General features: G+C 36.0%; 1 protein-coding gene across 8 annotated transcripts in view; it reads left to right on the forward strand.

The window, feature by feature from the left end:
* R3hdm1 (R3H domain containing 1) overlaps positions 1-17,181 on the forward strand; it is a 135,362-nt gene that overhangs the window by 52,036 nt on the left and 66,145 nt on the right. For 6 of the 8 annotated variants that reach the window (XM_055602170.1, XM_055602167.1, XM_055602173.1 and 3 more), the window contains 4 exons: positions 5,763-5,804; positions 6,261-6,350; positions 11,038-11,152; positions 12,042-12,120. In XM_055602170.1, coding sequence (XP_055458145.1) covers positions 5,763-5,804; positions 6,261-6,350; positions 11,038-11,152; positions 12,042-12,120 — 326 coding nt within the window. The remainder of the gene's footprint in view (positions 1-5,762; positions 5,805-6,260; positions 6,351-11,037; positions 11,153-12,041; positions 12,121-17,181) is intronic. The other 2 variants (XM_055602179.1, XM_055602194.1) reach the window with 1 other exon arrangement.

Consider the following 17,181-nt stretch of genomic DNA (forward strand, 5'->3'; position numbering starts at 1 on the left):
TCACATTTTTTTCCTTAGAGGTTTTTCTCTATAAGAATTCTGACCTGGGGGAGGGAGGGTGGGGCTGGGCGGGGAGAAGGGAGGGGCTTATGGGGGCATACAAAGTGAATAAAGTGTAATTAATTTAATTTAATTAAATTAAATTAAAAAAATAATTCTGACTTTTTTTTTTTTTTTTTTTTTTTTTTTTTGCTTTTAAGACTAGGATAATGTCAGTAGAGGTACCTGGCAAAAGATTTATTGCAATTGAAATAACTTGTATGCAAGTAATTTAACTAATAGAAAACTAGAAAAAATAGAAAGTAATTTATTCTGTTTATACTAAGCATTGGTAGGAAATAATGGCTCTAAGTGGTTAATTGTCTACCTTAAGATGATAAAGCCAGCCTAAGCTCTGTAGTGAGACCGAGCTGTCATCTTAATCTAATTCTAATACTAGTTAATTAGTTATACTAGTTATAACCTACTACTACTAAACATGCATTTTCCCTTTTGTACCTTTAAGATATACCCTGAAAATTTTATGAGTATACAATTGACACTATCTGGAAAGAACAAGCACTGTCTATTCCCCAAGTACTATTTATTAACAGTAGGTGGCTATATCCACATCTTGTTAGTAATTGTTAGGGGTAAAGAGAGCTGGTTTTTGCTAACACATAGTGTTGTGGAGTATTTACTGAGTAAGTCAGCCACCCGTGGGGACCATCTTAAGCAGGTTAGTGGGAAGTAGCCACTAACTAATTGTGAAGGGCAGTTATGTCACATACAGACAAGCAGCTCTGGACATTTGCAGCAAACAAGCATTGTTACAGAAGCAGAGAGATAACAGTTAAATGGTCTAGCAGTTAACCCTTAGCTCAGGGACACATTATATAGGAGTTTAGGGGTTGGTCTAGAGACTAGTTTACCTTAGGAATTTAGGGCTGGTTCAGAGCACTTAAAGTATCCTTAGGAATACTTTCATGAGATGGTAGAACTACAGTTCAGAATCCTTCTACAGTAGGCCTTTGATTTCAAGATGTATAAATTTTGTCTGATACGTATACATGCATCAATTAAACTAGGTAGGTAGTATGACATCTTACTCCTGAATTGCTTCAAAGGGGATTGAGAAAACAGGTAGGAGACAACAAAGTAATGGCAATCCCACAAGGCTGTCAAGAGGAACTAAGGAAGCCAGTCATCATCAGAAGTCTGAAGCAGGGGGATGTGGAGTTTCAGGTCAGCATGTGCTACATTTGAAGTTCAAGACTAACATAGGCTACATAGTATGATCCTTTATTAGTGGAAGAAAAAAAAAACCCAAGACACCTGTAAACAAACCTGTATCAACAGTATGAGTGGTAGAGTGTGAAACAAAGGCAAAGTATGGTATTTGTCAGATCCACAGGAAACTGGCTGTCTGTGGTGCCTGTCAGCATACCAAAGCACATGCTGGCCTCCAGGCTTTCTCAGTGCTAAAAGCCTTCCCTCAACCGTACCTTGTAACAGCCATGGCCTCAGTTTATGCATCATTATCTTCATAATCATTACTATATCGATGACTTATAGGCTAAAGCACAGCTATAGCTTCTAAATTTCTCACCTTGTCATGCAAGATAGTTTTTTCTTTAGTAATAAATCTTCTTTATTACCATCATCCCAAAATATCTTGTTGTTTTGCGAGACAGGGTTTCTCTGTGTAGCCTTTGCTCCAGAACTCACTTGTTCTGTAGACCCGGCTGGCCTTGAACACACAGAGGTCCACCTGCCTCTGCCTCCCGAGTGCTAGGACTAAAGTTGTGTGCCACCATCACCCTGTTCCAAATTTTCAATTTCAACAGAACTTGTCTTCATACAGTTGACTTTTTTTAAATTTTATGACATTAAACAAGTTTAACATTTTGAAACTTAGAGTTCATTTTCCAAAATACACTTCATTATTATTTCTAGAAGTTGTTTTCAGTTGACCTTGGGTCATAATAAATATGATGTTGGCATTTATAAGCATGGAGATGAAGAAATAGCTTTAATGATGATGATGAGTATAGCTTTTTCTTGTTGTTTGTTTGGTTTGTTGTTTGTTTGTTTGTTTTTTGAGACAGGATTTCTCTGTGTAGCCTTGGTTGTCCTAGACTCGCTTTGAAGACCAGGCTGGCCTCGAATTCACAGGGATCCACGTCTGCCTCTGAGCACTGGAATTACAGGAATATGCCACAGGGTCTGGCTTGAATATAGCTTTTTCAATCAGATAATTTTTACATATTAAAATGGAGAACTCCTGCTTTCTTTTAATATTTGGAATAATAAACCATGAGGTTGTGAGTTTCCCTGGGAACTTTGCTTAAGTGTCAAAGATAGACCTTTTTGGATTTTAACCTCATATTCTATGGCTGAAAGGATTAGCAGTAACATTAAGTTTGTATTTGTGCTGTCAATTTATTGACTTTAATTTTCAGCTCTTTGACTTTTTTTGATAGAAATTGGCATCCTGACATTGGTTGTTTTCACTCTCCATTTTTACCTTTAACTAAGTACTGAATTCATTCTGTTCTTCCACATAATTACTTCTTAAAGTTTACTATTATACAGAAACACAGTGCAAATTAGTAATATGCAAGTGTGGTCTTACTTAGTCAAAAAGGTTCAACTATTATAGTTTATTTGTCAATAATTAAATGGAAAGAAAAGGAAATAAAAGGCAGGTGGTGGTGGCACACACCTTTAATCCCTGCACTCAAGAGGCAGAGGCAAGCAGATCTCTGAGTTTGAGGCCAACCTGGTGAGTTCCAGGACAGCCAGGACTACACAGAGAAACCTTGTCTCTAAAAAACCAAAAGAAAAGAGAGAAAGAGAGAGAGGACGTGAGCATTCCTAAGTATGTTGGAGGAGAAATTTTATTTTAGAGATGTGGGAGAGCATCTCCAGAGGTAGGCATGTCTGGAAGAATCCTGAGTGGGCATGAGCCTGAGCCAAGAAGAGAAAGGAGCCAGTGCAGCAGCCCGGACACCCAAAGAGAGCAGGGCAACCAGATGGTTAGATTATATATATAAGGAAGGGCATCTCGGGGAAGGACACCCAACCCCTGAGCTGGAGACATTTAGGTTAAGGGGCAAGGTACGCTAGCCAGGAGGGGCCTGTTACAGATATGGACTGAGGGTTGGGAGAACTTGGCATCCAGATCTGCTTTAATGTATTAAGTCAGTACCTCAGTCCTTTGTCCCAGGTTTGAAACCTAACAATAGTAATTACTGTTTATAAATAAAAATGACTCCTTTCATGAAATAAGTTGGATTTCCTCTAAATTAAGTGATACTGGATAGGCAGTTGCTTTTACACTAACACACAATATATCCAAGAAGGTTATTCTGTTCTTCCTCAGTTTGTTTTTTTTTTCCAAACTCCCGTAACTGGTGTCTCTGCCAGTATGTTGTTATCAGTTAAAAACTGAGAGTCCGTTAAGAATGTTCTATATTTTTCACCTACTTGTTGACCTAGTTTTTGTCTGTTTTTTTGGTATAAACAGGATAAATTATATAAATTGGGGTTTGTCCTTCAGCTTTCTAAATTCAAATTTGCTTATTATTTTTCATTACTCATAAGGAAGTTAGAAGAGTTACTACTTTTTTTTTTTTTTGCTGTCAACATAAAGTTCTAATAAAGGTAGAAAGTATGCACCATATAAATAAAATTCATGTTAAGATATGATTTTAAATCAACCTAGAAAAATTCCTACTTAAAGCTTAGTCTGGATGCCAAACTGATAACAGTATGAATATATATAATATGACATCTTTGCCCTGTTCTGTGTGCAAGTGTGTATGGCAGATTTTCTTTTGTATATTCTATAGGATGTATCTGAAGTGAAAAGAAACAAGTAATTTTATGTAGTAATGGCACTCTGGCACCTATACATTGATATATTTGTTTTCCCTTGGTACATAAAGGGTCAACACAAATTTAGAGAGTTAAAATAGCTCTCCATTAGGAGCTTATAGTGGACTCATCTGGGTTTTTTGCCTAAGATTTTACAAAGCCAAAATTAGGAGTGTTAGCTATGCTGATCGTCTTCGGGAGAGCTGGGGAAGAACAGACTTCAAGGTCCATTCCTTTTTCAGTAGACCTCAGTTCCAAAGCTTTGTTTAAGGTCTGTGTTTCCTGGGTGGCCTGTCCATCTTGAAAGCAAAAGAATATGTCTGAGTCTCTGACTTGCATGTTTTATCTCAACCAAAGAAAACTCAACATTTAAATGACTCGTTTAATGAGTCAGGCTCACCTCGGTTTAAATCTGTATCTTTAGGATGCTGACTCAGAGTTTAGCTACTTCTGTAAGCTCCCTTCACAGTTGACCCCAGCTTTGTGTTTGGTTAAGTAACAAAAAAGGATGGCGAATCATTCTTGGGGACTGTCTTTGGAATTCCATCTCCCATATTTGTATGTAATCTGTCACATAAGTGTATATAAGTGGAAGATTACTGGACTAGGATTTTGAGGCTTTTAGGTTCAGTTTGGCTAATTTATAAGTGATTTTGAACTGTGAAGTCCTTAAGACCAGACAGGAACTTTGTCGTCTTTATTTCTGTTTCCTAGATGTTACTTATAGAGTAAGAAAAGCCCATTTGGCCAAGGTGAAGAGAAGAGCAAGTTAAAACTAATCCATCAATATGCAAGGCGTCTTTTTAGGCAGTAGTCTACTGTGCAAACATATTCACACCATTTTTTTTTCCCTCGATAGGCAGCCTTTTAATTGGGGGAAAGGGGAAGCCTGACTATCTCTTGGTTTTTATTGTTCTCTTGGTGATCCAGAGTCAAAGCTATAAGAATATAGCGTTTTGATCTTTGTAGGCATTAAAACCCAAAATAGAGGTTTTGCTGTTTTTGTACTCTGGCTGGTGTTTCTATTGGCCTCATACAGAGTCTTTTGGGATATTAGAATACATAATATTTTTCTCCCTTAAAAAAAAAAAATTAAGCCTTTTTGAATATGTGTTGCAGCAGTACATATTCTTAGTAGCAATTTTGAATATGTATCATGTTTGCTGAATTGAGCTAATGAGAATAGATACCCTTTGAGGAGCTGGATTTGAAATTACAGAGGAACTAAGCAGAAGGAAAAAGTTTAAAATCTGTCTGGGTCTGAGTTACGGGCGCTGTAGGCTCAAGCACAGACTGAAGCTAGTTGTTTCTGTGAGTTCTCCGATGATGTGGTTAGTGATCTGACAGCTGTGCTAAGCACCTTCACTGGTGCTGCCTTCTTTCTATCGTTTCTGCTTTATTGACTTACCCGGGACCTAGCGAGTAGCATTATTTACTAAAACTGGTGGTGTGTCCTTTACGTTTTGCTGAAAATGCTCAGCAGATGAGAGATGAAAGCAGCATAGACTCTGACTCTATGCAATTCAAATATTTTTCTTTAGAGAAGTTGAAAATCTTTCTGATTTTTAGCTAATTGAAATTGCTGAGTGGTTTTACCCCCAACATTAATAAAAATGCTGTTATAAAATATTGAAGAAATCTATTTTGCTATGAAAAAGTCACCTTTAAAGTTCCATATTGCATTCATTTAATACAGAAATTTGCTGATTTAAAGAAAAATGCCAATCCACAGATGGGCTTAGTAACTTTTCCAGCTGTGCTTCTGGAAGGAATCAGTACTCTTTCTCTGAACCGTCTTTGATTTCCTTGTTTATCAAACTCTGTGGTGTAGGTGTATAAATTAAGAAGCAAATTTTCTGTTTGAATGTAAAATTTAATAAAAATTTTTTTTATTGTATATTCAGCGGCCCCTGCAGTCATTTGGACAGACAGGAAAAAGGTCTAAGGTATTGTAACTATTTGGTGTGCTGGCATGCCAAGGCCTTCCTTCATGCTTGATGAATCCTTGTTTTCATACAGCACTACATTCAGTTTAGTTTTTTCATCTTTTGTTTTGGGCAGAAAGCTTCTTTTGTTTTATTTGGGCTTTTTTTTTTTGTCTTGCCTAGTCGCTTTTGTGCTTTGTTTTTAAGTATCCGTGGTGGGTTTGTTGTTGTTGTTGGTTTTTTTTTTTTTTTTTTTTATAACTATAGAAAAAAAAAATCGCTTTCTCACCATTTGTTGGATTTGAAATTGGAATTATTCCCATTCTTGCTATTGGTACTATAATATATCTAACTTACACATTTCATCTACTTTTTTATGCGTGGCGGAAACTAAAAAAATTTAGACACTCTTTAGGGGGCTTTTGACTATGCCCTGTTTTAAGAAATGTAGTGTTAATTTTAAATACTTCTCTTTAGTCAAGCTCAAAGTTAAAGCTAGTTCGGAGCCTTGCAGTATGTGAAGAATCTCCACCACCCCCTGCAGCAGAGATATCACAGGAAACCCAGGTAAAAAATTAAAAAAAAAGAAAGCAAAAGTTACTTGAAGACAAGGTGGAACTGGAGAAATTCTTTGATATGGTTTAATGAAAGTTGAGTATATATGTATTCTTTTATTTCTAGTAAATGAAACTATTTGATAATACTTGTTAACAGAAATCCAACTTAATTAGGGAAACTATTTCATTCTGAGGCTTACAATAGAGATTCTTCTTTTGGAAAAACTTGAAGTCATATGATTACCTATGAATGTGACTTTAAGAAAGATATAAATTATTATTTAAAAGTATTCACTATTAAGGTACTTTCAGTGATTATAATTTTGATACAATTCCCCTTTTAATTTGGGGCTTTAGAAATTTATTGTGTTCTTACTTCTTTTCTGGGAACTACTCAACTTCTGATTAGCAATTTAGTTATCCCGAATGCATAATAAAGCCAGTGTCATTTTGCATGAGGTTTTAGTAGCTATCTAATACTTCTAACTCTGTCTGTTCTTATAAAACATAACGTAGTGAGATTCAAGCAAGCCACTGAGTTTGAATACTATTCTCTTTTTAATGCTTTGATTTCACTTTCCGTTAATCTTCACTGCAGATGGTCTTTGTCTAGTGCTGTTTGAGCAGTGTTTTCAGCTCTGCTGATGATCATCAGTATGATAGCTGTTAATGAGTGGCTTCTGCTTCCTAAGAAGGGTTTAGGCAACTTAAATTTTACTTTCTAAAGAAGTGAGACAAGTAGTGCTTATTTAAGAAACCACGGCAAATAAAAAATTATGACATGTTGTATATCTATTTTGAGATTGCAAATGTCAGAGGAGTGATGGGATACACCTTTAATCCTAGCACTGTGGACGCACAGACAGAGTCAGGTGAATCTCTGAGTAGGCCATCCTGGTCTACCCAGCAAGTTTCAAGCCATCCAGAACTAAACAGTGAACCCTGTTCAAAAAAACAAACACATTTTGAAGCACATGTCAGTTGTACATTTGTTATTCAAGAACCTTTTCTCTTTTTTATGACTTCATTGATGCCTTTGAAGAGAAACTATTAGTTGTCAAGTGCTTACAATGTGTCCTACTTTTACAATCACCAAATTTTGTTTTTGAGATGCAAGAAAGGGGAGACTTTAAAACAGATGGTAGGTAATAACAAATAATCCTTAAAATCTTTTTTTGATAGTTCAAGCGTTCAAAATTTGTTTGTGATCTCCCCTCCCATTGTTTGTATTTAATTAAATGTATTTGGCAGTACTGTTTTTCTAGCAAAGTCAGAGATACTCTCAAAATGTTTAATGAATATTGTTGCCTCTAGAATACATTTTAAGCATAAACCTCTGGGTACTTTGTTTTACAGAATGTGAATGCTTTATGATTAAGGATTCCATATCTAGCTGTAGTAAGGCCAGTGAGTTATGGCAGATTCTGAAAGTGAAAAAACAATAAAATTGTTCTTTGAAATCGCAATTTTAAAAAGTTCTCTTATGGGCTTAGAACTTAAGCGCACTGGCTTATTTTCCAAGGAGGGGATCCAGATTCGATTCCCAGCACCCGCATGCTCGTAACCATCTGTCCCTCCAGTTTCAGTGGGTCCAGCATCTCTCCTGGCTCCCACTGCAGCCGGCAGCAGTGTACTGCAAGGATGCTGCACGTGCAGAGAAGGCGGTCACACACACAAAAATAAATGAAGGGAAAAATGGGGAATTTGCGTGCTTGCTTGCTTGCTTGCTTTTGTTTTTTTCAAGACAGGATTTCTCTGTATGCCGGGCCGTCTTGGAACTCCCTCCATAGACCAGGCTGGCCTCAAACTCAGAGATCCTGCTGTCTCTGCCTCCCAGTGCTGGGATTAAAGGCTTGTGCCACCACTACCCAGCCTGGAAATTTCTTTTATAAGTCAGAATCAAGAATGTGGTTGCTCATGAAGTATGTTTCGAAAGTTCATTTCTTCATTCTGCTGACAAATACTGTATTACCTTAGCCTCATGACATTTATAAGCCGTTGAGGTTGAGGAAATGGTAAAAGGTGCCTATTCAAGAATGTACTAATACAGAGAAGTATGTATCTTCTGAGAAAAGCTGATCCTTCTTTTAATTTTCAGTTTATTTTACTTTCTGTGAAAAATGTTAGCACTGGGAGATGTCCTATACTTAAAAAAGAAGCCTGTGTAAATATTTACTAGGATATGTGTCAACTGTTAACATATATATTGATCATAGATTATGTATTTATGGTTTAAAAAGAGGTATACACCTGTTTAAGATGTCATGTCAGAATCATTTATCGCATGTATTGTGTTTTCTGTTTCTCTTAAGTGGAATCATTTTTGTTTGGATAGTAGTAAACTTTCATTGCCTCTCTAAATAAAAAGTTTTGTTTGTTTGTTTGTTTGTTTGTTTTTAAAGAGGAAACCTTTTTCATGCCCTAAGTTGACTAAAATGTACCTGAAAAGGAAACTAGAAATTAATGTTTGCTGTCTGTTCTAGTCAATGTGTTAATTTTTGGTAAATTAATATGGTGTAAAACTCATTATAAAAAAGGTTGAGAGACAGTTATCAGAGAGAGGGCTTTCATGGGATGAACATTTGTCATAGGGAAATGACCTTACCTACAGATGTTATCAATGTCACACTGAAGAATAAGGGAATTGAAGCTTCCTGTGTAGATGCTCCAGTTATTTATAGGCAGAACCTTTAGCATTCGACCTAGCATTGCAGCCTTTAGCATTCCGAATGGGTTTTCTTTATTCAAGTACTAAAAACAGGGTCAGATAATGACAAGACACCAACCACCAGCTTTCTCTACTAGGGAATTTAGCAGTGAAATCTGCCAGTCATTGAAAGCACCTTTTAGTCAAGGCACATGCATTTCATTGGGCTTTCCACTTGAGTTGTAAGAAGCTGCAAAGAAGGAAAACTCCTTTTTCAAGTATCTGAAAACTGTGGGATAAAGAAGAAACAGAAAAAAGCTTAGTAAATAAATTAAAGTGATAAATGTGACATACTGGGTGGTGAGTACTGCCACTGTGTTTGCTTATCAAAACAGAAGGCAGAGAACAGGTGTCCATCATCCTAGGAGAGATAGCCAGAGGGCATTTTTGAGCATGATTCTGCTACTGAGCAATATCCCTAGCCCCTGCAGTTAAACTCAGATGGAATGGAAGAAAAAAGAAAACAGTAGCTAATTATCTTACTGTTGTATATATAACCTAAATTTTGCTAAGGGTTGTTTTGAATATAAGTTTATGTGTGGTGGAGAAAATTTAAGATAAATTCTACTGGCAATAAGTTTGAGGATGCTGACGTTTGTATCCTCTGTGTTATTGACCACTTCTGCTACTACGGTCCAGAAAAGTTAAGTAATGAACAAAAGCATAATTTAGGTATTTATACAGAAGTACAAAATAGGTCATACTTTTATCTTTTGTTGAAATGGCCTGAGGTTTATTGTGTATTTCTTGTAATTTTGCCTGAATAAACAGCTCAGTATGATCTTTGTCTTTTGGGGGATATAAGTAATTTTCTAGTAATATCTGCTGGTTCTAAAATTGCTTTAATGACATTTTCAACATAAGATTATTCTCCATTTTGGTCTTTAATAGAATGGCTACTTTATAGCTTTTATATAGCAGGAAGAAACAGTATTATTTGTTATCTTTCTAAAGCAGCCGTGTGGTAATTGAAGGATGCAGAATGATTCATAAATCTCAAGTGATGCCATGATTTTGAAAACTTTTATGCTTTTATTTTTGTATTTGCAAGAGAAAGAAGGGAGTGTGCTTACATGGGATACTCAAGAAACTAAATTGGGCAAGCGATGTAGCTCGGTTGACGAGTGTTTTAGCATGCACAAAACCCTGGGTTCCATCCATAGTACCATATGAATCAGATGCAGTATTGCACATTTGTAATCCCAGCACTTGGGGGAGGGAGGCAAGAAGATGTTGCAAGTTCAGAGCTAGCCTAAGTAGGACTCATAGACTCTTACCTCAGAAAGAAACTGAATTGTGTTGTTTTCCTGATGTTAACATATTTCTGTTGTCATGCCTGATAATTGTGGTGAGTATTTCCACCAGAACAATAGGTCAAGAAGAACTGAGTTCTGACGTCTAGAGTGTTTTGTAAATAAATGCACTATAACTATTACAGGAAACATTTATTTTCTCCAAAACCATTTTAAAGACATGCTTTAATTGATACACTCAGATGAACAGATTAGGTGAAGTTTGGTTTTGGGTCTGAGAAACCACCCCCTATGTTCCTGGCTGAATTGGAACTTACTATGTAGACCAGATGGTCTCAAATTCAGAGTTCCACTTGCCTCTGCTTCCTGAGTGCTGGGACTAAAAGCGTGTGCCACTATGCCCAGCTGACCATACTGTTTTAACCATTATTTTCAAGACATTTTAAGTTTGTTTTTTGTTTGTTTTGGGATGGGTTTTCACTGTGTGGACCAGGCTAGCCTCGAACTCACAGCACTCCTAGATTCACCTGCCTCTGCTTGTGAGTACTGGTATTAAAGGCACACCACCACACCTAGCTTAAGTTGTTTTCTTATTTAGAATGTTTAATTGGATTAAATGAAAATCTCTTCTCCTTTTGTCCTTCATACAGTTTGAGTTACTTCCTTAGGAAATGTCAGTACTTAATATTTGAATTGGTTTATATTTTCATTGAATAACTAATTTTTCCTTCCAACAGGAAAAATTTCAAATCCAGTTAACACAATCATTTGAAAAAGAGGAAAAGCTATCAAAAGATGAAACAGATAAAGAAAAAGCCAGTGATAAGTTGCCCAGAAAAATGTTATCAAGAGGTTAGTAATTTATTTTTATTTTTTAGATAAAAACTTAGTTTCATTATCAATAATTCTTTACCCCTTGAATAACATGTCACATCTATATTAAAAATGGTACAGCAAACTGGAGGGATGATGTAATATTTATTCATGTAGTATATCATGGTTATATATAACATTAAGATTCTCCAACCAAAAATTGTAACAAAATCTGAGTTACCAAGGAAGATGATCATCAGAAGCTGTTACTGATCTCGCTCATGATCAAATGTCAGAATCATAGTTTGTGTTTTATTGGTGCCACTAAATATATCACTACTCACTAATTTCTTATCAATAAGAAGAACTGGTGCCATATTAAGAATATTGCTGGAAGCCCTAGAATATTCATCTTCATTAAAAGTTTATTATTGAACATTACAGTTCAACAAAAATGCTCTGCTTATAAACTCTGTTGGGTTGATCAGTATTATAAGGATATTACATTTAATGGGAATAAATAGATGGTATTTGAGAAGTATTTTGAAAGCAAACTGTATGAATTAAGCTTTTTAAATTTGCTACAGAAATAATTATTAAAATCATTCAGTTTTTCACCAAACATGTTTGAACATGGGAATGTGATGAATACATTAGGATCATTAAATAAATCAGTGTGAATTTAGCCTGACATTAAATTTAAGAATGTGTATATACATGCAGTTATACTAGCACATGTCATGAAAAATATATACAAGTTGAAAAATTGTGGTCATCTGCCTTCATTCTAAATTTTCTTTTCCTACTTTATGATTATTTTTTTATTCATGGGGCATCTCATTTTCCTTAAGATAGACATAATGTACAAAAGGGAAAAAATTTGTGCTCAAACAACTTTATACTGGGTTTTTGTGTTGTTGTTTTTTAGATTCCAGTCAAGAATACACTGATTCAACTGGCATAGATCTACATGAATTTTTAGTAAATACATTAAAAAACAATCCCAGGTAAAAATTAAATTTATAAGGTTTACATTGTTTCTAGAGTACCATAATCTTGCTATGTATGTTTTCATTATTTAGTTCGAGTATTAGGATAAGATTGTAGCTATATGGAATATACTGGAAACATTTTAGCTTCTCAGGACTAAGATACTGGTTTACTAAATGCAGATTTATAAATATCTTTGCATTACGCATGTTAGGATGTGAAAATTATTGCTGTTTTTTTTAGGCATTTTCAGAAATAGAAAGTCACTAATATATTTATACTCTGAATTGGGATTAAGAGATAGATTTAATCATGAATATCTTTCCATTACATACTCCATCCGAGTAAACCATGTCTGTACTCAATTGTTATGAGTAAATCTTGCTCTTTCTTGTTTGTTTATTAAATTCCAACCAAAAGCGTTTTAGTGCTTATTTGATTCAATACTTGAATTGTAAAGTCCATTTTGCCCAGAACAGGGGGGGTTTAGTTGTAAACCTTCTGGGACGGATCTTTGGGGCCCACAAAAAGGCTATCTACAGTACACCTCAGCTACAGTTCAGTGAGGTAAAATGTACCTCAGTTGAGAACCTCTCCTCCGTTATTAGCTTCCCAGTGTGGGAGTTCTGTGAGAGTAGAGTAAAGATGAGACTGTGTCTCGACAGGAGCACCTGGGAGGTAATGTAAGTAGTATCTTTAGTTTTTCTGGGACTTTTACTTGGTTTTGCTCCAGCACGATTGTTGGCTATTGCTCTCATTCATGATTTGCTATGTCTGCTATTCACTTGACTTTCAGTTTTCTACTTAGCGTTGAAGGAACGCCACCAAAATTTAAAATGGTCTCTTTTGCTATGAATTTGATTAAAAAAAAAAAAAAAAAAAAAAACAAGGAAGGTTTGGATAGAGGAAAGTGATATAATTATATTACAATCTCAAAAAATAAAAAAATTTTCAAGAGTGGTCTCATTGAAGTAATGGAAAGTGAAGGCCCATAAGTATGAAGTGAACAAGAAGACAAAGTGCTGCGTGAGGTTGCTCAACTGCTGTAAAAGCCAGCGGTCAGGGCTAGGGAATGGCTCAGCTGTTAAGAGCACTTGCTCCTCTTTCAGAGGACCCAAGTTCAGTTCCCAACACCCACACCACACAACTCACAACTGCTGGTAACTCCAGCTTCAGGGCATCTGACATCCTCTCATGTCCTCCGTGGGCACCCACACACACGGTATATATTCAGGCAATCATGCACGCCTACAAAATAAAAGTGAATCTATGTATGTGTCTGTGTACACGAGAGAACAAGCAGGGCATTGTTATTGGCACTTGTTTATTTATTTTTAGTTTTTTTCAGGACAGGGTTTCTCTGTGTAGCTCTGGCTGTCCTATAGACCAGGATGTTGTGGGACACAGATACCTGTCTGTCCATGAATGTATTTTGGCCAGTTAGAGAGATCTGTCATAAAATACCATAAGGAAAGAAAGTGACTAGAAACCCCAACAAATACAGAGGTGCTTCCAGACTTGCTAGTACAGTCTGCTACAGTCTCAGCTACCCTTAAGACTGAGACACATAGACCACAAGTTCAGCTCTAGCTGGTGAGCCTTAAAAAGATCTCATTATAGCGGAAGAAGAAGGTTGGCAGTACAAGTCAGTGATAGGATAATTGACTGACATTCATGAGCTGTGGAGAAAAAGCTTATTGGGGCTAACTTTGTCCAGAGGTATTTAAACAAATGATAATGGCAAATTATCTAAAACTGCTAAGTTTAAAAGGAGGCCATGAAGGGAAGGACTTGATCTCAAAAGTGGCAGAAGAATCCTGAGGATTCTTGACCTAGATGTCAGCCAAAGTGTCCCAGAGATAATATGGCTTCCCTGTGAGAAATCTGCACACCTCGAGACTAATAAAAAGTTCTTTACTGAAGAAAAAACAAAACAAAACTTGTGGCTGGCTGTGGCTAATGCCCAAAGAAGCTAGCCTTGAGTCAAAGATTTTACTAACTTTTATACATCTTAGGCTTACACATTCACAGATTCTGTCATTCGTAAATCTCTTAGGTCCCAGCCCCAGGTTACACTTTGAACAGCTTTAACAGACAGGAGACCTCAAGTCTGGTCACTTGTTTAGATGAAAGATTTACACAGCAAAGATAATGCCAGAATTATTTCTTTTTTCTTTTTTTTAATTAATTAAGTAAGTAAGAAAGTATTACAATTTATTCACTTTGTATCCTCGCTATAGCCCCCGTCAAATAATTTCTTAAGTACACCAGTGTTCTTTTCAAATAGTTATTACCAGGGATCATCTTACCCAAATGACAGAATTATGCTTTTCTCAAGAAGAGAACTGGGCCTTTAAGACAGCCAGGATTAGTTTTGTCCTTGTGCAGCTTTTCCTATTAGACCAGTGGTGCTCAACCCTCCTAATGCTGAGACCCTTTAATACAGTTCCTCATGTTGTGCTACCCCAGTCATAAGATTATCTCGTCGTTACTTCATAACTGTAATTTTGTTAAGTGTTATAAATCATACTGTAAATATGTGATATGTAGGGTATCTGACATGTGACCCCTGTGAAAGGATTATTCAACCCCCAAAGGGGTCACGACCCACAGGAAAAGAGCTGCTGAGTTAGAGGTATGTTCTTTGAGGATGGGCCTCATGGCTGGTCAGTCCCAGTCAATCCTAGCATAGTCAATTTTGCTTATCTAACAGACTTGGTTATCAGACTACTTCTCTTTGGGGTGTTTGGAGGGTAGCACTCCCTTAGTTAGCTAAATTCTACTTTGTGTGATTTAATGCCTCCAAAGCAAATGTATTGATAAATCCTTTATTACATTAATTCTATTATTTTCAGTTTCTTCTACATAAAAAAAAAAAACAATTTCATAGATGATAGATAAGTAGAAATACCCTATTGTATTAGAAGGGAAATTAGAAAGCTTCTGGCTACTTTTAACACATTCTTCCTCTATAGTTGGATGGTGAAAGCCAGAACTGAGTGGACTTGGGAATAAATGGAAAGATAGGAAGTACACAGATAGTCTGAGTAAGATCCAAATGGGTAAAATTTTTCCTCTTAACCATTATCAAAAACAAACCAAACAAAATGCAGCAATGGACATTTTCTTTCTTTTTTTTTAAATATTAATCACAGGTTATTTACTTTGTAGCCCCCTCCCTCATTCCCTCTCAATCCCACCCTCCCTCCCTCATCTCCTCCCTGTCCCTTTCCAAGTCCACTGCTAGGGAAGGACCTCCTCCCCTTGCAATGGACATTTTCTATTGTTTGATTCTATTTTCCTTTACAAATATAACAGCTTTTAAATTTATCTGTATGTTCTTTTTAATATGTCGTTTAATCCTTTTAATATATTCACAGGTATTTGCAGCTATTAAAGAAAGTTTTTAGAGCTTTTTCTTCACTTTAAGAAAAAACGCCCACTAGCTATCATTGTGCCAATAAAAGGAAGGAAGGAAGGAAGGAAGGAAGGAAGGAAGGAAGGGAGGGAGGGAGGGAGGGAGGGAGGGAGGGAGGGAGGGGAGATAACCTCAGAGTTTCTAATGTGCTTTCTGTTCCTATATTTTTTCCTCTTCTGGATTTTCATTTGAATCGACTTACCAAATACATGGTCTTTAATATAGTTTCCAGTGCTCACCCATATTGCAGGCTTTTCAGTGTTTTATGTTTTCTGTGTATGCAGTTTTATTTAAGCTAGTGAATGGGTATATAATTCACTTAGTGCCTGATGCATATGTTATTACTAATGTCATTGTAGGTTCAGGGATTTAATTTTTGCTAAATGGCTGAACTCTTAGTGAAGCAGACGACTAGTACTTAATACACAATTGCAACAGGTTTTCTCTAATGGTTTCAGGATTAAGTATGTCCTAGAAAATTCTGCTTGATGCTCAGTATAGTTTTTTACTTATTACATACATTTATTTATTTTTGTGTGTGCATCACATTGTGGCTATGTGTAGGTCACAGGACAGTTTGCCTGAGATGGATCTCTTCTTCCATCACAGGGGTCCTATAGATCCAATCAGGTTATTAGACTTGGCAGCAAGCTTGAGAACCTGTTGAGCTATTTCACTAGCACTGTATTTTTATTTATTTTTTATTGTTTTTGGCAGTTTTGGGGATTGAACTGTGGGCCTCATGCATGCTAAGCTGAGCCTTCAAAATTTTTTTCTTTAGATCATTAAACCATTTTTATTTTAATTCTCAGACCATTGAACTTAATTTAAACTGGTAAATAATGAATTATCTAGAATTTCTGTTTGCAGAGAATATTTTCATTGGCCTCATTAGCGAGTTATTATACACTTGAAACAAGAAACCTGAAAATGTGTTCGGCAGTTCCATTTACTGATATAATTTTACTTGTTGGTTTTATAACCATGTTTGAGTTTAATAAGTGGAAAAATGTTACAAGTAGCTACCTTGTGTAACTAATGAAGGGAACAAGACCATGGATTAACCTTGGTAATGGATTTTGTTTTGTTTTATTTTAAGTAATTCAGGTTTGCTCATATTTAGTTCTATGTTTTTGTAAAGTACTCCTAAAAATTACTTGTTTAGAGTAATGTTCTATCACCCTGTTTCTCACCTGTTACAGAAATTTGATCACAGGCATAAAGCATTGAGTGGGAGGTGGCCTTTGGGAGCATTTTTGTTTTCTGCTTTTTGAATTTTCCATACAATTCCCAAAGTTACTTCTATTCCAATGACTAGAACCCACAGACTATGCTTCTTTGTTTAACTTTAGATAGTTTTATGTCCTTTTGATTGAAATCCTTGTTTTTATGGGTTTAGTGATGGCATATAATTACTTTTAGCTTATTTCAATACTGAAATTCTTACAACCTTGATTATAGATTTGAAATTTTAGGGTCTTGTACTACTACAGTGAATAAAAAGCAGAACGTATAAAATTAAGATTGTAAGAAAGTTATTGCTCCTCATTTTCCTAGTACATTCTGCTAACAATGTGGAAAGTTATTTTAAAATAATTGATGGAGATAATAACGATACAAAAATCAGTTACGATCCAAAGGTTGCCATGTTGGGTAAGAA

The sequence above is a fragment of the Psammomys obesus genome, unplaced genomic scaffold (assembly GCF_907164565.1).
Source record: "Psammomys obesus unplaced genomic scaffold, mPsaObe1.curated_primary_1811, whole genome shotgun sequence".
NCBI classification, from domain to species: domain Eukaryota; kingdom Metazoa; phylum Chordata; class Mammalia; order Rodentia; family Muridae; genus Psammomys; species Psammomys obesus.